This window comes from Oryzias latipes, chromosome 2 (assembly GCF_053564925.1).
Source record: "Oryzias latipes strain Hd-rR chromosome 2, Olatipes_Hd-rR_3.1".
NCBI lineage: Eukaryota > Metazoa > Chordata > Actinopteri > Beloniformes > Adrianichthyidae > Oryzias > Oryzias latipes.
The window spans coordinates 42271722-42296891 of NC_136238.1; the positions used below are offsets into that span (position 1 = coordinate 42271722).

At 42.9% G+C, this 25170-nt stretch overlaps 1 protein-coding gene and 1 long non-coding RNA gene across 2 annotated transcripts in view; one reads left to right on the forward strand and one right to left on the reverse strand.

Annotated features, from left to right (window-relative positions):
- The window catches only part of LOC111946429 (NLR family CARD domain-containing protein 3-like), a 30536-nt gene extending 13131 nt beyond the window's left edge, over nt 1–17405 (forward strand). Inside the window, exons 8-9 of the mRNA XM_078939640.1 lie at nt 29–202; nt 16159–17405. Of these exons, the coding sequence (XP_078795766.1) occupies nt 29–202; nt 16159–16645 (661 nt within the window). The 3' untranslated portion in view covers nt 16646–17405. The remainder of the gene's footprint in view (nt 1–28; nt 203–16158) is intronic.
- Nucleotides 7403–15478, reverse strand: LOC111948459 (uncharacterized). Its single transcript, XR_002874478.2, has 2 exons — nt 13284–15478; nt 7403–11708 (listed from the first exon to the last, which is right to left on the reverse strand). It is a non-coding gene; the product is annotated as an uncharacterized LOC111948459 (long non-coding RNA).
- Nucleotides 17406–25170: the final 7765 nt, after the last annotated feature.

Sequence of the window (25170 nt, forward strand, 5' to 3'; positions counted from 1 at the left end):
AACTGCTGTCTGTCTTTGTTTTCTTCAGACTGAGAAGCTGTTTCCTGTCAGAGAGAAGCTTTGAAGCTCTGTCCTCAGTTCTCAGCTCTCAGTCCTCCAGACTCAGGGTTCTGGACCTGAGTAACAACAACCTACAGGATTCAGAAGTGAAGCTACTGTCAGCTGGACTGGAGAGTCCAGACTGTAAACTGGAGACTCTCAGGTCAGTTTCATTTAAATGTTGATTCTCTAAAAGAAATTCTGTCTGTTTTTCTCTGATTTAGTAGAAAGTATCATATAGAAGTCACTGAAAAAGAAACAGCAGTAGGTAGAAAAAACATCAGTTCAATTCAAAACCCCATATTGGTGTAATCTCATTACCTTTTTTCTTGGATGTTTTTCCAAACCAGACTGTCATGGTGCTTTTATTGCTTGTAATATTAAATGTTTTTACTTTTTCCTTAGTTTGCTGATTATAGTTATTAACATTTTCCATAAATGAACAGCGTCATTTAAAAAAAAAAAACTTTTTCACATTAACATATGTCAGAACAGAAAGAAAATCTGGGTTTAATCTGACCTTGGTTATTCTTCCATAAACTGAACTCATAACTTCATAAATATCAGCGGCTGGAACGCCAAAAACATGACCAAAAACCCAGCCATGATGTCATGTAAGCAACAGCTTGCAGATCAGCTTTGAACTTTTCCCACTAACGCGGCACATTCATCTTCCATCAAGACACTCATTTCACCCTACCCAGTAGCGGTTTTAGGCACGGGCCATACGGGCGATCGCCCGGGGCGGAAAAATGACGGAGGGGCGGCGCCAGCGGCTCAGCCCTTGTAAAATACTTTGTGCAGCACTATTGGTTTTTTTATATCACAGAGTTTGTAACAGCCTGAAACCTGGTGGCGCCCCCGCCCCGCCCTGCGCTCCCTCCTGTCTTTGAGAAGTAGACGCAAATGTGTGAGAAGGAGAAGGGAGGGGGCGCGGGGTGAAGAAGGAGAAGGGAGGGGGCGCGGGGTGAAGGGTGCAGGTTGAGAGGCGAGCACGGAGCGCAAAACGCATGCGCAAACCTGGCTGGATCTTCTTCCAGGGGGGCGACGGTCACAGGCCAGGGCTCAGTGCTTGATGAAAAAATAAAAACTGTGCCGCCATGTAGCGAATTGGCGCCCCTGAGTGCAGCTGCACGCGCTCCCGCTGTAAATGTGTGACGAGGGGGGGGGGGCGCTTCGGGTATAAAAAAGGTATAAAAAATCATGTTTTTTTTGTTATTTTTGTGTGAAATGCCCAAATAAAAAATGGGAAAACAAAACAATGTTTTCACTAAGGTGACAGTTGGTTTAGTCGACAGACTTGATGCCTTTGTGAGGACATTTATGCTAAATGCAAAAACATCTGAAATATGAAGAAAAAAGGTCAAAGCTGGTGCCCAATTTAGAAAGAAAAGAGAAGAAGAGGAGAAAAGAGACAAAGAAAAGGATATTATCGCATAGCTAGATGCACGTTTTCTAAATTCGAATGCTATCTGCCCTCCAACAACAACAACGTTGCAGATGAAAAATCTCTTGTTTGGTCTATCATGACCAAAACTGAAGTAGGCCCAAATATTGCAAATAACGTCATTTTTAAGATTTTCTTCTTAAATGTTTGCTCTGTCTTAACTTGTAACATTAGTTATGATTCGTGTGTCTGTCTGCTCTGCTTATCACAAAGTTTTTGTTGTGTTTTATTGTTGTATATTATCACAATGTTAAATAAGCTGTGATGGTAGCATGCTGCTGCTGCTGCTGCTGCTGCTGCTGCTGCTGCTGCTGCTGCTGCTGCTGCTGCTGCTGCTCTGCTGCTGCTGCTGCTGCTGCTGCTGCTGCTGCTGCTGCTGCTGCTGCTGCTGCAGTTAGCTTTTCAAAACTCCAGTTGATCAAGTCATACCTGAGATCACCAATGTCTCAGGAGCGACTCACTAACCTGCTGTTGTTAGTATCAATCATTCAGGGGGGGGGGCAGATTTCATATGATGACGTTATTGACAAGCTTGCATCAGGAAGGCCACAAAGGTTAGGTTTTAGTTAGTGTTGTCTGTTCTTAGTGCTGCAGTTACATTTATTCTAGTGTATTATTAGTGTGACTTGTAGTTTATAATATTTATTTTAGATTATTTATTTGTGTTTGATTAAATATTTCCTAACTGTATTTTTGCCATGCTGATAGTCTTTTAATTTTTATGTTCCGATAACTGTTATAATGCTGTGCAGAATTATGATAAACATCTTTTTTTTTATATCAATTTCTTAGCTTCAGTTACAATAAATGGACAAAGTGACTCTATTGGGGGGGGGTCTCGCCCGGGGAGTAATTCAGGGTAGAACCGCCACTGATCCTACCAGTCATCAGCAACAATTAAAAAAAAGAGGATTTTCATTTTACCACAGCAAACTTAGTTTATTTTTCCCCGTCTCAATCATTAGGGAGACCATGCGGCTGCAGGCGGGGAAGGGGGGGGGGGGGGGGGGGGGGGGTGTTGAGATGAAGGCAAACGCTGAGCTGCAGCGAGATGGAACTAGAACAGGAAGTTGTCCTTAACATTTAATTTAGTTTTAATATTCCTCTCCCCCTTAGTATGATCTGTGTTGTTATATCTTTTATATTTATTTTAATGTTTTGTAATGTATGTAGCCTTTTTTTAATCAATAAGTATTTAAGATTATTTAAATTGATCACTCAACTACAAAAACCCTCAGGACACCGTTTCCCATAATGCATTGTTTTATAGTCATGCAGTCAATGCAGTCAGCGCAGTACTTAAATTTCCAGCTGCGTTCGCCATGCTCCCGCGCCATTCTCCTGATATTTTTGTGATGATTGACAGGTGATGTTGGAGCAAAAACATACGTCACACACCAGGTGATGTGAGCAGCGTTGCGTACGGTGGCCCAGAAGGGTCAAAACACAACACATTAACTTTACACACAACATATTAACTTTATACACAACACATTAACTTAACACACAACACATTAACTCACAACACAACACATTAACTCACAACACATTAACTCACAACACAACACATTAACTCACAACACAACACATTAACTCACAACACAACACAATAACTCACAACACAACACATTAACTCACAACACAACACAATAACTCACAACACATTAACTCACAACACAACACATTAACTCACAACGGAAGTAAAGCTGCAATGGAAGTGCTTTTATTCTGAAATTTCCACTGGGCTGAGTGGCTAACTGCCTAACAGAAAGTAACGTCACAGTGAGCTGTGGAGGGAGCATGTTTCTTCTACAAGAGAAGCTACACAATGTTAACGCACACTCCTCCTCCGCGCTGCACTCACACCCCTCTCTGTCGCTGCACGTGCTCCGCTCCTCTCCGTTCTTCAGGCCCCTCCTCTCACACTCACTTGGTCCCCAACACCCCCCACCCACCCAGTCCCTACACGTGCTCCTCTCCTTTCTTCCGCTCCCTCTTCCTCTTCCTCTCACACACGCACGCGGTCCCCAACACTTGACACGACAAATGTGGAGAGATCGCACTGTCAGGCTTTAATGAACACAATTTCTAAGAGGCGGGGCGTTGCACTCCCCCAACAACAGGTTAGATGACAGAGCCCGGTCCATTAAGCTCTGCCGTTCACGAGCTTCAGTAGAACTCCAAAAGCCACACTGCCTAACGTAGGCCGCTATTATATATTCATGATCGGGAAAAAACCCGCTGAACCGACCTTAAAACCGCCCAAATTATGCATTTTTGACCGCAAATACACACCCAAAACCGCCCAATCTGGCAACGCTGCTGCTAGCTTCTCTTGTAGAATATCATGCTCCCTCCACAGCTCACTGTGACATTTCTGTTAGGCAGTTAGCCACTCAGCCCAGTGGAAATTTCAGAATAAAAGCACTTCCATTGCAGCTTTACTTCCTTTGTGAGTTAATGTGTTGTGTGTAAAGTTAATGTGTTGTGTGTAAAGTTAATGTGTTGTGTGTAAAGTTAATGTGTTGTGACCCTTCTGGGCCACCGTAGTTGCGTCCACCTGGGTGATCTCAAAAACGCTTATTGTGCATCTTGTCTGCACTTATTTATTATCGTAAACATGAATTTCCATCAGTTTTTGAGCCTTTCACGGGGAGCGGATGAGGTAGTACCCAGGTGCAGAGAAGGAGAGGAGGAGAGGACGCTGCAGAGGAACGGGGGCTTTAATAAACAAAACTAAAGACACTAAACCAAAAACCACTGCATACGGCAGGCTAGAAACTTGAAACAGGGAGAGCAGACTTACATATTATGGACCAGCACAGGAGGAAGGGAATGACAAGACTTAAATACATACAGACAAACGAGACACAGGTGGAAACACTCAGGAAGGATGGGGACCAAAGTAAAACTCAAAAATACAACAAACCAGGAAACACTACAAAGTAAAATAGGAAGTTAACTCAAAACATCACAGAACCAAAAACAACTTTAACACAAAAGCAGAAAAACCTAAAACCATGACATAACCCCCCCCTCAAGGAACCGCACCGAGGTTCCACAACTAAGCCCGCGAGGAGGGGGTCCAGAGAACGAACTGCCATGGGCAGCAGAGTTCGGAGGACGACCGGCAGGGCGTTCGGTCCGGCGAGGCGGGTCCGGGGGACGGCCGGGAGGCCGTTCAGTCCGGCGAGGCGGGTCCGGGGGACGGCCGGGAGGCCGTTCAGTCCGGCGAGGCGGGTCCGGGGGACGGCCGGGAGGCCGTTCAGTCCGGCGAGGCGGGTCCGACCAGCAAACGGCTGGTGGCTCGGGTTCACAGTCTGGAGCTGGCGGCTCGGACTCCGCGGCGGGGGGCTCGGGGTCCGCAGCCGGGGGCTCGGCAGGAGCTGGGGGCTCGGGGTCCGCGGCAGGGGGCTTGGGCTCGGGGTCCGCAACAGGAGCTGGGGGCTCGGGCCAGACGTCCGGTGCTGGGGGCTCGGGCCAGACGTCCGGTGCTGGGGGCTCGGGCCAGACGTCCGGTGCTGGGGGCTCGGGCCAGACGTCCGGTGCTGGGGGCTCGGGCCAGACGTCCGGTGCTGGGGGCTCGGGCCAGACGTCCGGTGCTGGGGGCTCGGGGTCCGCGGCAGGCGGCTGGGGCTCGGGGTCCGCGGCAGGCGGCTGGGGCTCGGGGTCCGCGGCAGGCGGCTGGGGCTCGGGGTCCGCGGCAGGCGGCTGGGGCTCGGGGTCCGCGGCAGGCGGCTGGGGCTCGGGGTCCGCGGCAGGCGGCTCGGGTTCGGGGTCCGCGGCAGGCGGCTGGGGCTCGGGGTCCGCGGCAGGCGGCTGGGGCTCGGGGTCCGCGGCAGGCGGCTGGGGCTCGGGGTCCGCGGCAGGCGGCTGGGGCTCGGGGTCCGCGGCAGGCGGCTCGGGTTCGGGGTCCGCGGCAGGCGGCTCGGGTTCGGGGTCCGCGGAAGGGGTGGCCGGAACCGGTCGTGGACGGTCCGACACCCTCCTCGGAGCAGGAACTGGAGGAGTTGCGTCCAGCAACCTCCTCGGAGCCGGAACGGGTCGTGGTGGGTCCGGCTCCCTCCTGGACGCAGGACCGGGTTGGAACGCCTCCAGTTCCACCTCCGGAAGGCCCGTGGCTGGAGAATGTCCAGCTCCATCCAGGAGTCAGGGGAGGGCTTACGGTGAAGACGGCGGCGGCTGCGACGACGGCCGCCTCTCACGGCCAGACGACTCCCATCGAAAAAATAGGAGGGGATCAGGGACCATTCAGGGGTCCACCAGAGACAGGTCCCCTCTGCTGGGTACAGATTAGGCTGGTCCATAATGTCACGGGGAGCGGATGAGGGAGTACCCAGGTGCAGAGAAGGAGAGGAGGAGAGGAGGCAGGAGGTTGCAGAGGAACGGGGGCTTTAATAAACAAAACTAAAGACACAAAACCAAAAACCACTGCATACGGCAGGCTAGAAACTTGAAACACTAATCACTCGAAACTCGAAACAGGGAGAGCAGACTTACATATTATGGACCAGCACAGGAGGAAGGGAATGAAAAGACTTAAATACATACAGACAAACGAGACACAGGTGGAAACACTCAGGAAGGATGGGGACCAAAGTAAAACTCAAAAATACAACAAACCAGGAAACACTACAAAGTAAAACAGGAAGTTAACTCAAAACATCACAGAACCAAAAACAACTTTAACACAAAAGCAGAAAAACCTAAAACCATGACATTTCTTTGATCTCAGGAATGGATTGTTCTGATCTCCAATGAGCAGCGCCCGTTCTTTTATTAATAATGATAATAATAATAATTGATACTTTATTTATCCCACAATGGGGAAATTGTTCTCCGCATTTTGACCAATCCCTTGGGGGAGCGGTGAGCTGTACACTAACCGTGCTGGGGGAGCGACAGCTGGCTGGGGAGAGCGGGAATACATCCGCCAACCCTTCCGTTATTCGACAACCTGCTCTACCACCTGAGCTAAACTGCCGCCCACAGACATGTAATTATTATTTAATTAAATAATAACATTTTATTATATTATTAAATGTAATTATTTAACCACAGTTTGAATTCAGTATGAAAATATGGGAGTGAATGACCGGCTGCTCTACAATAACTTGTGACCAGGGTTTCAATGTGCAAAAAGTCATAAGAAAGAAAATGGTTACTGAATTTTGTTTCTCCTTTACTGATTTGTGTTTTAAAGAGTAAACTTAATAAGAAGCAAACATGGCTGATAAAGCCCCCCTTAGGGTCTTATGTGTGCACATGGCTGCCTCCAGATGATCCATGTCTGTATTTAATCATAAGTCTGAAAATCTTCTTGTACTGCATGTTCTTGTATTTCTCATAGAACAGGTTCCTCTTTGCTAGCTGCTGTATTCATGTCTCTTTTGAGAGAGACAGCAACAGAAGCCCAAGAAAGCAGAGAGCTTGGAAAATAAAATTCAGAATTCCCCCAAAAGTATCTTCTAGAGGAGGGGTTGGAAACCTGAACCTCTCAAAGAGCCATTTGGATCAGTTTCCCACAGAAATTAAGGCACAGGGAGCCGCAACACTAGGTGTGTTAGAAAAATTGTTTCGCCGATATATCATGATAGTTCATTTAGTACTTATATTGATGGAAATTTAATTGTTTATGTGACGTTTCCTTTGGTCTTTTGTCCATTTTCCACAACCTTGAACAGACTTTTCTGTCTGTCAAACACCCAGAGTTAAGATGAGTGAGATGATGGAAACATATTCACTTTGATACAGACTCCTTTCTATTTATTTATTTAAATCCAGTAAAACCCAAAAATGTAAAAATTTTGTGGATGACAACAATTTTTATTAGTGTAGGAAAATATCTTTCGCTCTGAGATTTTTCCACGCATGTTCTATTAGTCGGGAGAGATATAAGACCAAGATTCAGCCGGATAAAGTCACAGAAGGTTTATTCCCTAACAAAAGTTCTAAGACAGAATTAAAACAGATCTGGGTCCTCATTTTAGAAGGCCTTCAAAACGCAAGAAGTTACAGGCGTTTTACATGAAAGACCACAAGACAGAAGAAGACAATAAAATTATGCTCTGCTCAGACTTTTAAAGACAATTCGGGTTTCCCTCCTCCTGCGGAAAACATGACGTCGAATCTCCGCCCTGGAACACTTGCATTGGCTGATCGATGATCCGTCTCTTCCTTCAGCCAATCGTAGAGGGTCATTCTCCGTGACCAGTTCCTCTCCTCAGGGAATGACTTCAAAGGGACACCTAGTGTTGCAGTAAACTCCGTCCCTTCCTGTCCACAACAAATCAGATTGACAGCAGGAAATCCATGGAGGTTCTGGGTCAAAGTTCAGTCTTTTGTTCTTCTTGAGAACTGGACATCCAGAGCGGTTCTCACAGACATACTCTATTCTTCAGGTGGTTTAGATTAGAGTGCTGGCTCCATTTCTGCTGGCCAGTGCCCGAGAGGTCAGCATCCCCCTCCTCTGTAGGGGAATGAGTGACAGCTGCTGTCCATAGGTCACATCTCAGGAATGTGAGGTCAGGATGCACAAAGTTAAAGCACACACTTAAGCTATGGAATAAACTTCAAGTGATATATGTAAAACAGAAAACGTAATAAAATAAGACAGAGAAACCCTTCTAAAGTGAGGACCAAAAATATAATTTCCTTCAGTTCCCTCTCTTGGCCTCATGAAGTGAGGCCACACAAAAATAAAAACACATTATCACATTACACAATCAAAACATATCAGCCTACATTCAGACAGAAGCATTCTTGTATATTATAGTATAAAAAGTATAAAAATATAAAAAGAGAGCAAAGACAATCAAAATAACACTTCCTGTAAGAAAAGAACACCTGGAATTAAGGGGAGAAATTGAGACATATTAAGGCAGAATCAAAAATCACACAGGCAACGAAAGAGTAAAAATAGAAATGTTAAACATGACATCAAGCCTAATTCAGAAAATTTCTTCCATGTCCTCCATGGTGGTCCCATCGGAGAAGCTGCAATTCATATGGCCCACATAAATAAGAATAGCAATATTCTTAGTTAATATTCTTAGTTTGTTAGTTAGTTAGTATTGCAACAAAATCCAAAAAGTCATTCAGGGCCTTAACCACTCGTGTCCTCCTCCTGCATGTCCCACAAGCTCTGGCAAGCTTGGACCTGGCCTCCTATGGACTTCTGAATAAGCCTGGTAATTATTCAATCTGACACATTTAATACAACAGAACGGCTGCAAAAGAGCTTGGGGTGTCTCCCCAAGATGAGTCTGCTGTGGATCTAAATATTGATTAGGGTTAGGGTCAGAAACTTAAAAAATAAAACAAGAACAAAAGACAATAATAAAATAAAACAATGACAAAACAAGACAAGAATAAAAATGCACAGAAGAGATGTGATGGAAATGTCCACCACTTTGTCCTCTCCATAGTCTGCTTCTCCTCGTGCCGTTTTCATGAAAAACATAGGTGGGAGTATGCAAATTCAAGATAAAGACAAGTTTATTAGGGGCTGTCGTCTAATGACCCATGTGGTGGATTCTAACTCCACCAGCATTACTTATCACCTCAGGACAGTGTGGTAAAACCCCTTCATCCTCGCTGTGGATGAGATAACCAGATGAACAGACACACAAAGCTCTAAAAAGGTAAAAAGGTCTATCAAAATTAACATTTAAACCTTCTTTCTAAACAAATACATTCAAACGATGATAATTGAAACAAAGATAATTGAAACCATGATAATACTAAAACAATTTCCTGCAACGAATCATGAATACCTCCTTTCCACCCTCTCTTGGCCTGGGGGGAACCCCAGGACACTAGTTGGGTGAAACCATGCAGATCTAAACAAAGATAAGGCATAAATACACAAACTAGAGCAATTGAAAGTAAAAATATAGAAACAGTTTTGTGCACCGGTAAGGTGAACAAGCGGTTTGTCCACAGTCCTATGGAAGGCAAGATAACAACAGAAAGAAATGGAACCACGTATTGTCGTGGCCTTACTGCCATAAGGTTAGTCACACCCTCGTCATTTATCATCAACCTCAAGGGGTCCATGTGTTTCACAAAACAAAGAAGTGTCCACTACAACCACAAGAAAACCAACATGTCCAAACTATGTCCAGATGTTTATGCTGCAAATTAGACATTCTACGCTCTATATACAGTGAAAAACCTGTGCTAAAAACAGTTCTGCCTAAAAATGAGACTTCCCTTCTGCTAAAGTGCAAATTCCTGTTGCATTTCAAAACTCAAACATACAATTGCAACAAGATCTTTTACTACTCACAGGCAGGTTTCAACAGTCGGAGCTGCTAGCTGCTACCCTCTAGTAGCACAATATCCTGTCAGAGAGACTGCAAACAGTGACTGAAAATGCCAGGAAATTTTATTAACACCTATGTACTAAAATGCGAATAACTGTCCGCTATTTTCACGTAATGGAATGCAAAAATAAGGGTTTGCTAAATCAATGGCAGTGAACAACACACATTGTTGAGCTAAAGTTGACAACATGCAATATGGATCAGGAACGGGTAGAACTAGAGTAATAGTGACATAATTAACAGTCCTTAAATCATATGCTATGCAATAAATTTTACCATCTGCTTTCAAGACCAGTCTAAAAGAAGTACTACGAAGAATGTGAATGCTACACCAGAGTTCCACAAACCAGTCTAAGTTTCCTTCATCCCTCCATCAGCTTCCTGCACCAGCATTACTGAAATCTAAAAACTTGTGCTCCTGCAATTACCTGAAGCACCACTAGGGAAGCGTGGAACATGAACCAACATCAAATGAACCTGTGGAGCATGAAGCATCAGAGAGCGTGTTTAACAGCACCTCTGCATCTTCATGAGCTGTCTTCTGTCTGCCACGATGTTTGTCAATACAGAAATGGTCCAGAACTCAGGAATTTGTCGTTGGATGAACGGTTAACCTGTACATTTTTATTGAGGGAAGAAAGTGAACACCTGAAAAACACAATTCTACCAATGTGTTGTTCATGCCCCACTTAGTCATAGGACTGAGTTGCAGAGCCTCATGACCAGGGGGGTGCTAATCCTATGTGGGATACAGCTGTGTCTGACAGCTAGTATCATTGCATTTGTGAGTGTATGAATGCACAATAAGCTGCTCGCCCTCAGGGCTAATATATGTCAGTGTAGTTCAAATGCCACGTGTGGCCTTCTACCTGCTGAAATATTACCGTGTACTGTCAATCCTAGAGTGTACAGGTCAGACCATTCGGAGGCGGAAATAGAGCTTTGAGGACAGGAGTCATGGCTTTCACGCCTGAAACCCATGAAACCACCTGGCGTTTCAGGGCCCTCTGGTTGTCTGCAGTGGGGGTTGGCTGTGGGGTCTGGCATGGCATCCAGTCTGCTGGCTCCTGTTTTTGACAAGACTGTCCCGTCCCAACAGATTCACAGGCGTGTTTAGTGAATGCATACATGAATGTTCCACCATCTGGTCAAAAGTCAGTCGGATGGTCTTTTGCAGGTTTTGAGGAGTCATTTGTTCATTTGTCAGAGCAGGTAGTGTCCACTAGAGTCATCAGTGGTTACCTCTCATCTTGGAAAAGACAATGGCTCCTGCATCATCAAGTGGTATTGTCCGACTTGCCCTGTGGTCCTCGCCACGGTGGAGGAGGGGCTTGGGGTGGTCGTGGGTACTGTTCATTTTTCCTCCAGACCCTCTGCCTCTGGGTCTGTGCATTCTGCTGTTGGGTACCTCGTTGTGGGCTATCACATGCCCAAGGGTTTGGAGTGCCACAGATGCCATTTCCAGATGCTGCTAGGGTCTCCTGGGTGGCTCACGTGTCCCAGGGTTTTCACCATGTTCTCCTGTCCCCGACTTACGAATGGCTGAGCATAACACGTCGCTTCTGCTGTCTCTGAGGGCATCAAAACTCAAAATTCATGTTATTATTTTTAAACACCATTTATCATGTGTGGATTTTTCAGCTGCTCAACTCCTCCCTTTCTCCTTTCTATTACCTGCAAATGTGCAGTAATACTTTACATGATTGAAGTAGTTATCTTAACCTCAGGGTCAGTCACCTCTGACTCGGCCCCCTTCTGGCTAACTGAGGTCCTTTTGGGGGAGGTGTGAGCATCTGCTCATGCTCTTGTATCCCTTAGGCAGAAGAATGTTCTGCATAAAGATTTATGAGGGTTAAGGAGGGGTCTGGACTTCACTCTTATCTGGGCTGCCTTTCCTGCAAACATAAAGTCATGTGCTTCTAAAGACAAAAATTTAGAAAAATCATTAGTGTCCTGTTCAGGTTAAATGCCAACACCGTGGCTGCAAAAGTCAGTTGATCAGCGATAAAAGCCTATTCAAGAAAAAATCCCTAAATCTGTCTGTGACCAATATAACGGGTGCGGAGCAAAATGTTCAAAAAATACACTTTCTTAGACACATTCTAACAGCTATTTATTCAGTTCTTTATCAAAAAAGCAAGATCAATTGAGCATTACAGTTTAACATTAACACCCTTAGTTTGACTTGTCCTGAAGGGCTTGCTGGTCCTAATAAGAATCTAGATAATCGCTAAAAATAACAATCTGACCAATCCAAACTTTTCCTTAAAGCTGCAGAACCTACAATTGCTAAAATACAGTAACATCTTTATCTTTCAAACTTGAATGCAAACCAAAACTGAGTGCCTCTTAGTACTAACCACCACAGTTCATACTGTGGCAGCTGATCGCAAAAATTCTACAAAGTGTAAATGTTCTAACACACAAAATGTCCTTTATACTACAGCACTTTTACGACCTGCAGATCATCCTACCATCCTACATGCCACAGATGGGAACTGCTTACAGAGGGGAAAAAAGGGGAGGTGTTACATGGGGGGGTCATCATGTCGTGTAATTACTTCTTTTTCCTGCTAACAATTAAAACACTTCTCTTACACTGTCATAGAAGGCCTTTTTTGTTCAATGCTGTTGCTGAGCACTGTCCATGTTCTATATACAAAATTGTACACCTTTCATTCTGATCATCATGGGGATTAGGAATTCCAATTAGTGTAAAATGAATGTTACAACATTAGGTAATGGTTAAACCTCCTCAAATAGTTTTGGGTGGAGCTGCACTCTCCCATCAACCTCTGCTCTTTGTCACCTAGAAGATGACAGCACCAACCTCTTTCTGTGAAAAATCAACTGCTTAAACCTTTCTATTCTCCTAATTCTCTATTCAGTTTTCCTTATTTAATCAAAAAACACAATTCACACTCTAAACTACAACAGGTTTGTTAAAACACAGACAATCAAGACGCAGACAAGAATTTCTAACAATTTTCTCAAAACCAAACCAAAAGACAAAACAAATTAGGTACCTTACACACAAAAAATAAACCATTTCACTGAAATGAATCTTTTCTAACTAGTGTTAATATTTCCCCTTCTCTTTTCTCATCTTTCTCTTATAACAATTTTCAAATATGCTTGATTCTGATTCAAACGAACAAAACCGCCAGTCATGTGCTTTACATTCAAACATTCACAGCTGTACACTTCACAAAAATCCTAACGATCTGGGAAATATCAAAACAAACATACAAACAAAATCAAACATTGCAAAAATTCTGTTTTAAGGGAGTCTGAGTCTAAAAGAACCAAATGCTTATAACTAATTTCAATAAAACGTCTTTGAGCAAAACTGAACTAAATCTTGGTAATTAGGAAATACAAATAAATGAGAGAAAGATATTCAAAATACAAAAACCGAAATAATTGCAAAATTATTTTACACAAAATGTTTTAGACCGATGCTACCTTACCATGTTTTTGAAAAGATTTGGGGAACCTCCCGAGAAAGTAGTTTTCGTTCGACCAGAGACGGCTGCTGCATGCAGTCATCTCCTCGCCGTGGTGACAGAGGCTTCCGTCGGAGGCGCAGCGCTACTTAAAAACCTTTTTCTGCGAACTGAAAACCCACTGAAATTTGTTTTTAAACGACGTCTTACAACCGAGGTCATGACCACGCTCGATAACGACGATCCCCGCCATGATTTTACCGCAGATTAGATCCCAAACTCTAACTGTAAAAGTTTAGCGTGTTTCGCCATTACGATTTCCGGGGACGCCGGCTCGCCGGCCACGTGGTACTAACAAAGCCAATCATAGCTGCCGACGCAATTTCGGCTAGGACTCCGTCACGCTTACCACGTGGTATAGACGAAACCAATCACAGTCGTTTACACATTCGAAAACAAGTAAAACGTCCCGTCATTAGTCCGTTCGATGTAAACATGATAAGCAAGATGGCTGCGTCCGTAGAGCAGACAATACACAGGGAAATGTGGAAAATACAGTTAAAATTCACAGATTTCAAACACTTTTTCATCCAATTCTTTCCAAAATCTCATACATTCCATTCCATTCATCCACATTCAAGTCATTTTCACCGCTGTTGTCAAGTCAAATCGTCACCGTCGTCCGTCGTCGTATTGTCTGTTCCACCCCAGTCGTATTTTGTCCGGACAAAATGCATCATATACCTCATATTTTCCTTTGATGTTAATTTCGAATCCTTCTTTGGTCACTCTCCATCTAAAAAAATAATTTGTCGAGGCCGCTGCCCCGTTAGTGTCTTCCAAATTACCTAAACGCGCAAAAATTAGTTCCTATACTACACTGTTTTTACGCCTTGGGCGTCTCTCTAGGACAAACAGACGGAACCTTATGTATTTTTAAATACATTACCTCAAACACAACCGATAAACCTAGGATACCTTTTCTGTACTGTTGTTGCACACTAGGTGTCACAAACTAACAGTCAACCATCCCTTTAAAGTTTGGGTCAACTTTTATTTATGTATTTATCTATTTATTTATCTATTTATTTATTTATTTATCTATTTATCTATTTATTTATCTATTTATTTATTTATTTCGGGGGAAGCTCTACCGCCCACTCACTCGAGATCTCGTTCAATTTGAGTTATTCAACTATGAGATAACTTAATCAATATGCAGAATTTTGCAGCAGGCTTCTGCTTACCTGTTTTGTATGCGGCCGCGTGAGAAGTCGACCAAGTGGACGGGAGGAAGCGTGCCCAGACTTTACACTGAAAGTCTCAAAAAATACGAAAAATACGTCACCGGCTCGATCCGTGTTCCGTTCCCCGACTTCACGTTTCGGGTCACCAAGTTTGTAGGAAAATATCTTTCGCTCTGAGATTTTTCCACGCATGTTCTATTAGTCGGGAGAGATATAAGACCAAGATTCAGCCGGATAAAGTCACAGAAGGTTTATTCCCTAACAAAAGTTCTAAGACAGAATTAAAACAGATCTGGGTCCTCATTTTAGAAGGCCTTCAAAACGCAAGAAGTTACAGGCGTTTTACATGAAAGACCACAAGACAGAAGAAGACAATAAAATTATGCTCTGCTCAGACTTTTAAAGACAATTCGGGTTTCCCTCCTCCTGCGGAAAACATGACGTCGAATCTCCGCCCTGGAACACTTGCATTGGCTGATCGATGATCCGTCTCTTCCTTCAGCCAATCGTAGAGGGTCATTCTCCGTGACCAGTTCCTCTCCTCAGGGAATGACTTCAAAGGGACACCTAGTGTTGCAGTAAACTCCGTCCCTTCCTGTCCACAACAAATCAGATTGACAGCAGGAAATCCATGGAGGTTCTGGGTCAAAGTTCAGTCTTTTGTTCTTCTTGAGAACTGGACATCCAGAGCGGTTCTCACAGACATACTCTATTCTTCAGGTGGTTTAGATTAGAGTGCTGGCTCCATTTCTGCTGGCCAGTGCCCGAGAGGTCAGCATCCCCCTCCTCTGTAGGGGAATGAGTGACAGCTGCTGTCCATAGGTCACATCTCAGGAATGTGAGGTCAGGATGCACAAAGTTAAAGCACACACTTAAGCTATGGAATAAACTTCAAGTGATATATGTAAAACAGAAAACGTAATAAAATAAGACAGAGAAACCCTTCTAAAGTGAGGACCAAAAATATAATTTCCTTCATTAGGAAGCAGCTGTTAGTTTGTCTGGAATCATAAGTGGTGAGTCTAAGCCCCTCCCCCCTCCAGTGTGTTAATGATAATAATAATAATGGATTAGATTTATCTGCACTTTTCCAGACACTCAAAGCGCTTACATTGTGTCCATTACTCATTCACTCCTCATTCATACTTGGTGATGGTAGCTACTGTTGTAGCCACAGCTGCCCTGGGGCAGACTGACAGAGGCGTGGCTGCCAGTTCGCGCCTACGGCCCCTCTGACCATCACCGGGATCATTCATACACATTCACACACCAGTGGAGCCACACTCGAGGACAGGAGGGTGGAGTGTCTTGCTCAAGGACACAACGACATTTGGCTGGTGGGAGCAGGGATCGAACCGCCTACCCTTCGATCATTGTACGACCCGCTCCACCGCCTGAGCCACTGTTCTACACAGACAGTGCAGCATACAGTCATCATAGCAGCAAGTTGACAGGATAGTATTGGCGCCCTAACGCAAATTTAATGAATTTTATGGGGAAATGGGCGGTTTTAGTCTAGAAAAAAAAATTTCACCTGGAAATGTCATCTGTCAGTCTGTCATCAGGGCGGGTCCCACCTGACTGAATGGACCAAGTTCCTGGACCTCCAGCTGCATCACTGCTCCTGAACACACTTTTCTGTCTGATTGCAGGTTGAAGAACTGCAGTTTGTCAGAGATCAGCTGTAAAGTTCTGGTCTCAGCTCTGAAGAAAAACCTGTCTAATCTGACAGAACTGGACCTTACCTTAAACTTCCTGCAGGATTCAGGAGTTCTTCATTTGTGTGGTTTTCTGGAGAGTCCAGACTGCAGACTGCAGACTCTAAGGTCAGACTCCATGTTTCAGTTGTGTTCAGATCAACATGATGACAAAGTTGTGTTGACCCACAGTGAGCAGAAATGTCCAGATTCTGATCTGCAGCAGCATCTTCCTGCAGCTGCTTGTTCTCTTCAAAGATCTGCAGAAGAACTTCTTCTTTTCTTCCTGCAGCTGCTTGTTCTCCTCAAAGATCTGCAGAAGAACTTCTTTTCTTCCTGCAGCTGCTTGTTTCAAAGCCATGTGCTGACATTTGTGCTCCACAAAGTTCTGCTTGCAGCCATCAGCTCTTCTTGGTGTCTTTGCTCCAACAGACTCCTTTAAAGCGTGTGCAGAAGAAGCAGCCGTGCACGCTCACATGCACTCTGAGTCATGCTGCTGTGTTTCAGCAGATGCAGCTGAGAGTCCAGCGGCTGATGTTTGTGAGCAGACAGTGACAGAGTCCTGCTGCAGCTGGATGCTGCTCTGACAGACACATCCTCCACAAACATCCTCACCTTTTCATCCACAAACATCATCACATCATCCATCAAAGCTCCCAGCAGCTTCTGACTCTTCATTCAGAGCTGAAGTCATGCTTGATCAGGGATCAATGTCCAACATTTGCTGCTGACTCTTCTTCATCACTTCCTTCTTCTCTCTGCTTTGATCTGTTGGAGCTGAAAGTCTCTGCTTGAAGGGCTGCAGCAGAGAAGGACTGGAAGATCATCTCCTGAAAACTGGGAGGAAGACTTTCCAGCATCATGCTGCTGAAATTCTCCCATGATTCAGTGCTGTTTGGAGAAGAGCTGAGCAGAAAGAGGAAGTGGACTTTTTCTGCTGTTGCTGCAGAAACATCAGTTGGTTTGGATGCAGCCACAGGCTGATGTTTGACTTTCACACATCTGGACTTCTTTCCTGAAGCAGCTGCATGTTGTCCTGAATGTTCCTGAATGTTCTTCTTCTCTGCTTCTGCTGGACTCTTCTGATCTGCTGCTGTTGCTTCACATCTTTGGACTTTTTCTAAACTTTCTGATCTTCTTCAGCTCTGAACTCTTTAGAAGAAGTGAAGGATGAAAAACATGAATTTTGTCTTTAAACTCTATTCTTTGGTCTGGATTCAGTTTGAGACTCTGCAGTTTGTCAAAGACCAGCTGTGCTGCTCTGGTCTCACCTCTGAAGTCCAACCCGTCCCACCTGACATACCTGGACCTGAGAGACAACGACCTTCAGTCTTCAGATGTTCAGCAGCTCCAGGATCTGGTGGAGAGTCCAAACTCCAAACTGCAGACTCTGAGGTCAGTAGAGGGTTGGAGTCAGTCCAGCTGCTTCCAGATGTTTGGTCCTAAAGTTAGTCTGAGAGCAAAGATGCAGAGTTTCCTGTGAAGCTGCAGCTTCTCAGTGAAGCTCTGAGGAGAATGATGACAGGCTTCAGGACAACAGTCAGCCAATCAGAGCAGCAGAAGCTCCAACAGGTGAAGATGACAGGAAGCTGCTGCTCTGAACAGGACTGAAGCTCCTGCTGCTCTTTCTGCTGCTGTGCTGCATCACTGACTGACAGACCAGGATCAGGAGACACTCCTTCATCTCTGGCTCTACACTTTCTCTCTGAAGGTGGAAGGAGTGGTCAGTCTGATGTTCCTCCTGGAGGAGCAGAGAGGAGCAGCAGCAGCAGCTGGTCTGCAGAGATGTTGTGACATGACGGTGTTCCTGGGAGGTGGAGAGCAGAGTGATGGAGGAATCAGAGGAAGTGGAGATGAGTATGATGATGAGGAACTGATCTGAGATCAGCTCCACTGTCTCTCTCAGCATCAAGTGGACAGTTATTGATCTGCAGCTCCGGCGATGGACTGTTGGAGAACTGCACTTCCTTTTCTCAACTTGGAGTTTTTATCTAATACATCACTATTATGGAGTGACATTTCTGCCATTACGTGGCAGTTTTGCACACAAAACTTTCTAAGTTGCTAATGAAAATTTAAAATATTTGCTTTTCAATTATATTTTCTTTTGCTTTCACATTTTATTTTTGCTTTCATTCATTCATTTTCTTCCGTTTATCCCTTTCGGGGTCACGGGGCTGCTGGAACACTTATGGGCGAAGGCAGGGTACACCCTGGACATGTCGCTAGTCCTTTCTTTTTGCTTTTTTGCTTTCAAAAAGTTTTTTTTGCTTTCAAAAACTGCATTTTTGCATTTGCAAAACACATGTTTTTGCATGCATTGTGTAACATCTTGATTTTTCCTATCTTTGATTTTGCAGAGTTAAGTTTCTGTTTAGCGTGACAAAGATCCCATCAAAGAGTTTCTTCACGCTAATTGTGTGTTTCTGTTCAGACATGAAGATTTTCACACTTTACACCACGGTAGTGAAAATGCTCTGTCAAAGTTTAGTACATGGGGCGGGGGGTGGGGGGTTTCTCTCATTCATCACTATAACCTCTTTGGGTATTGTTGGAATTTATGTCCCGGTAGCCAATTAGATCAAATCCTCATCAATCATGTAAAAATAGGATCTGTTAGGCAGTGAAAACTTGAAAACTGAATTGAGCCTAAAAAAAATGAGGATTGAAAGCAAAGAAGGAGAGAAAAAAAATGTTGAAAATACAAAACATCTTTTGTTAATTTTTATGTTTACATTTTTCTTTTTTTCATTCAATTTTTAAAATGTATTTTTCATTTTCATTTTCAATGTTTTTTCAAGTTAACAATGTGTACTGTCAAGTTAAAATTGTTTTCCAATTTTCTGGTTTTCTGTTTCTTTTTAAATTTTTTTTTACTTTAAACCAGTGTTGTTCAACCTTTTTTGAGCCACGGCACACTTGAACCTTGACAAAAATCCCGCGGCACACCAGCATCCAAGAGTAGAAGGAGAAGAAGGAGAAACTCATAGTCTGTATTGATCTACAGCCTCTCCGCAATCTCACATCCATTTTTGTGATAATTGTGGCAGAAAAAGCTGGAAGCTGCAGCTGTTTTTTCTAAAAGATGTAATAAAAATGAAGTTAGAAGATTTAAAAACTGTTTGATGTGTGTTCGTTGTGGTTTCAAGACGTTTAACAAGGAAGACTTGTGCGCTGAGACGCTGTAACTTTAACCCAATGCATCATGGGAGATGTAGTGCAATTAGCCGCCGAACGCAGACAGATTAGCGTCTCTGAGCTTTATTATTTTGTTCACTTGTTCCACGGTCTGACACCGGATTCTGTGGAAAGCTACATTGCTAAAGACGAGCCTTGGATGGTATTTCTGTTGGAACTGAGAGACTTATGAGCAGAATCAGAACAAAGAAGTGAAGACTTTAAGCACTTCTGATTGGTCAGGCTGATGACGTGTGATTAAGCCTCCAAGAATGATTGGTGGAGACAGTTAAAGGGGCGGGACTTTTCCGAAAACAGCTGAAGCCACAGCTAAATCGCGGTACCGTCATTCTTATCCAAATGTCTTTAATAGAATCAAATAAACACAAAGAAAAAAGTATTTTATGATCTTTCATATTCCTAACTACTCAGTGTTTTATGTTTGGGTGAACACAGAGCTGAAATCCTGGAGATGGAAAATGTTTTTAGATCAGTTAATGAGGGCAATTTCCCACGGCACACCTGACCATCTCCCACACACCAGTTTAAAAACACAACTTTAAACTAATCCTAATTTGATCCCATAGATCAGTTGGATTAAGATGTTCAGCAGCTCCAAGATCTGGAGAAAAACAGATTATTTTCTAGATCATCACTTTCTTCTTTGATCGACATTTGATTAATAGATGTGAGTTTGGGATGGACCAATCAAGGATTGAGGGAATCACTGATCAGACAGAAGATTTCTAGATGAGATTGATCTATGTGTGGGTCAGGGGAAAACACAGTCAGGGGTTGGGTCCTGGTTCTGTCTCTGGAACAGGAAAGAACCAGAACTCTGGATCACAAGATTTATATCTTAAATATGAAATAGAATTTTTCAATTCAGTTTTTATTTCTGTGATTTGTAACTTTTATTGTGTAGGTATTTTTGTTGATTCTCAGGTGCTGAGTTGTGTTCTGTTTGTTGTGTATGCTTAGGCTCCCCCTTAATTTAAGATGCTCCTATAATAAATTCAAGATATTCTTTATCTCCAGTTCTGTTTTTACGCTCTACACATCGTTATCGACTGCATGACAGAGTTTAGTGTGAGCCTAACATAGATGCACACCCCCACTGTAAACACTGCTGAACGGAAATACACTGAAGGAATTATAATGACAATTTCTGTATACTAATAGAGACACAAGTCCCCTTCACACACTGATGCAAGATGCTAGCTAGACCACCAGGAGCATCAAGAGGTTTAGAGTCCAACTCAAGTATGCTTTGACACATGGACAGGAAAGGTAGGAATCAAACCTTCAACGTTACAATCACAGGGCGACCGCTCTACCTCTGTATCACAGCCAACTGCTGTGTGGTGAGTGGCCACTAAAAGTTAGTGACTGAGACTGAGAGCTAAACAGGAACAACAAGAATGAATGCTAAACAGAACCAGAACGCAAAAATGTCCATAAAGCAAATGAACAAAACCAAGAAAACTGACCAACAGACAGCAGACAATTCTACCAGAGATGAGATTCTGCTGCCGGGCCTAAAATCCCATTTACACAATCTGGATCTACTGATGCATCAGACCAGTGAAAACACTGGAAACATCCTCACAGCAGGGAAACTGCATGTTTCATTTCATTTATGAGTCTATGTTAGGGAGGACTGCGAGGATGGAGGACTGTATCACTGATTCAGGGTAGGAGTTTAACAGTAAACAAGTGTGTCGGTCAGGACACAGGGATGAGGAAAAAAGAGATGCGTTTCTACTTGGCAGATGTTTTGAATTTATTCCATTGCTGATTAATCCACGTTAGTCTGCAAACAACAACAAAATCACTCTCATCACTACATAAGAGTTATGATAAATAACACAAGGTGGCCTGCTGTAAATAAAATAAATTAAATAAAACAAGTAAAACTGACTCAGTATGTCATTATGAAAATAAAGTCCTACAATAGGCAAAATATAATTAAATCTGATTTAGACCTCATAGAAACCGTAACAACAGTGACACCTAGCGGCTGAGAAAAACAACTGCACGAATAAATGAGTAAAGCACGTAAAACAATGGATTTGAACACTTTAAAATGAAAGTTTTAAAAGTTTAGACATGTAATAAAATATACACTTTTAATTTAACAAAAAAGGAACAAATTTCAAAGATTTCAAAACAAAACATCTTCTATAATTTCGTAGGTTCTTTTATATCAGCCATGGCTGTGTTTTTCACATACCTGACATGTTTCAATAGATGTCTTCCGTCTTTGTCATATTCGTCATAAGGTGGTATTGATGTGACAAATTTAAAAACAGATGATTGTGCTCTGTCATACCTGGAGCAACATCCTCCAGCAGCAAACGGACATCAAGGGGCGGAGTCACTTTTCTAAGTGTGACAGGTCACAACCATCTGTTTTTAAAGACGTCCCATCACTACCACCTGATGAGGACTCTGTAGAAGATGGAAGACATCCGTCGAAAAACATCAGTAATGTGAAAAACACCTAAGAATTCAATTAATCAAATGCATACACTAGGAACTTTATTGAACTTAAACATTTTCTGTTTTTTTTCTTTTGGTAATAAATGAAAAACAGATGTTTATTCACACAAATATCTGGCCACAAACACAGAACGATGGACCACTTTTGGAGTGGATGTGTCATCAGGCAGTGGTGAAACCTTTTGTTCCATAGATGAATCAGTACCAACAACTGCTCTCACATTAGACAAAGTTGTTCTAATGATAGAATGAACATATGGAGGCTAAAGAATGGAATGGGGGTGACCATTAGACTTCAGGAGATCAACATGACCGTCAGTTTCTATCGTTTATTGATATGTAAAGAGGTTTTGTCTTTTTCCCCTCTGGAATCTGTTGTTTTTAGGAGTTCTTCCTTACTGAGAAGGAGGGTCTAAGGGCAGGGATGCCCAGTTTAGTTTAGTTTAGCAATCAGCCTTTTTATTTTACAACTGATTTTGTGTTTGTACAATTCGTGAAATAAAACTGAATTGAAATAAATGTGTTTATTCAAAACAACAACAATTCAAGTCTCTTCAAAACAAGTCTCCCTAAACGTTGATGTGATGACATAACATTTAGTACGTCTCTGACCTAAAAACCTGAAACCCACTCTAGTGAAATATAGCTTCACGTTTGACAATAATAAACTAATCCTATTTTAACCTCACTGTATATTACTAAATGTTTTAACAGCAACTTCTACTCAGGTTAAACAAATCCAAACATTTACTTTATCAGTTACAATGTGAATGTGGAACTCTTCCACTATCTCAAACATTTATTATTTCCAGAAGTTGCTGTAAAAATTTAGACTATTGAATGACAAATGCAGAAGAAATATCTTACTGAACAGTTTCTTCAAGCTATGTCTTGGTTTCCCCTGAAATAAATAACTGTCCTGTGAGCAGCTGCTGGCCTTCAAACTACAGTCAGGACCATAAATATTTGGACAGAGACACACTCTTTGTAATTTAGTTTCTGTACATTACCACAGTGAATTTTAAATAAAACAACTCAGTTGCCATTGAAGTGCAGACTTTCAGCTTTAATCCATGGGTTGAACAAAAAGATGGCATAAAAATCTAAAAAAATTAAATCATTTTTTAAACACAATCCCTTCATTTCATGGGCTTGTAAGTAATTGGACAATTTAAATACCTGAAAACAAAGCTGTCATTACTAATATTTGGTTGTTGGCAATAACAGCCTAGAGTCTTGAACTCATGGACATCACCAGATGCTGGTTTTCTCCTTCTGAATGCTCTGCCAGGCCTTTACTGCAGCTGCTTTCAGTTGCTGTTTGTTTGTGGGCCTTTCTGTCTGAAGTTTAGTCTTCAACAAGTGAAATGCTGCTCAATTGGGTTAAGATCAGGTGACTGACTTGGCCATTCCAGAATGTTCCACTTCTTTGCTTTAATAAACTCCTGAGTTGCTTTGGCTAGATGTTTTGGGTCGTTGTCCATCTGTATTATGAAACGCCGTCCAGTTTGGCTGCATTCACCTGGATCTGCGCAGACAGTCTGTCACTGAACACCTCAGAATTAATTGATTAGATTAGATTAGATTTGCTTTATTGTCATTTTGCAAAGTACAATGAGATTTAAGCATCACCATCAGTGCAAGGGAAAATAATAAAAAAAAACATCCTAATACAATAAAATCAAACAAACAAACAAAGTATATACACGTGTGCAATATAAACTGTAATGAAGAGTGCCGAAATAATTGTGCAAAATTACGTACGAAAACTGTGTGTAAACATGTCAAAAGTGCAAGAAGTGCCACTGCTGCTGCGGCGGGGGTATGGGTGTGGGGGTGGCTGGGCGCTCCTCCTCCTTCTTTTCACGTTCCACCATCCATTTTAGAAGAACATAAACACTCACCTGAGCACAGGTGTTAGCTCACCTTTGCACTAACAGTTTGCGTGTTGAATGAATGAAAGATTTCACACTAGTTGGTTTTAAAGGCATAAGTATGCGTGTGTGAACACTATCTGTTTTGTGTACATGTTGACATGTGGACATTTTTGCAGCTAGCAGGTGTGTTGATATTATTTGAGTGTGTGTGTGGACAGGCCCCGCCCTTTTTGTACTACATTTGAATCTTACCGTTATGATAAACATCCAGTAGCTCGTTGCTTCATGCTGCTTCATGGTTTTATCCCCCCCTCCCTCCTATGATTACCCTCCTATCCCCCCTCTCTCTAACATCCCTCTCTCTTCTTCCCTCCTTTCATTTTCCGTCCGGTCCAACACCAAAGATTTTCAAATATTATTAAAATGAATAAATTTGGCCTCAATTCCAAAAGGGGTTTATTTAAACATACCTCTGGTTCGTCTGAAGATTAAAAACCCCTGTTGTTAAAGTAAAATATGTCCAACAAAAAAGGCCTGTTTGCCCAGCTGTTGGACAGGACAAGATAAAAAAATAAAAAAAACAGACCAAGGTACCTTTTGATGGGGAGAATGAACAGAGTATAATGCCCAGTAACAATCTCTCTCTGCTCTGGCACAATATTCCTGTCGCCTCCCATTTTATTAACTTTGTCGGGTTTCCCTAATTTACATATGCACTGAGCTCTAAGGAGGGGGAACAAGAAGTCACAGCTGCAGCAGGATTATAAAACATTAATTATGACATGTCTATCTTTTGCAGCCTTCTCACATCATCTTGGGACCTGCAAAGCCTTTTCATACGGATAAACTAACACAGAACGTCCTTAGTTTTATTCTGGACACAGCTAACACAGGTTCCCAGGAGAATGTTGGAGAGAAACGAAAAGATGATCGCCTTCTCCCAAGGGTGTCACCTCCACCTTCCTGTGAAACAGATTTGGACACAGACACTTCTGCAAACATGATTAAATCACCTATATATAGCTAGGTGATACCTAAAAAAGCAAATATGAGATAACTTATATACATTATTCCAACAGAAGATCCACATTCTTTCACTCAGAGCTGCTTTCAGGTTCAGACTCTTGTTCCAAACAGTCTAAATGTCAACAGTTTACTGTCAGCAGTAAAGAGGTCAGAGGTCAGAGCAGAGCTTTCAGTCACCAATGTGATCAGAAAAGACAGAAACATTCACAGAGAAACTAGGAATGTTCCCTAAAATCAGAACAATGTTGATGTTTGCAGATCAATTCCTAAAAGCTGATGATGTGTTTGAGCTCAAAGGAACATTTCTGCTTTGAACAGACGACCACCACGACCATGAAGGCATCACAGCTCCTGCTCCAAACTCCAACATGTCGGCTGTGATGCA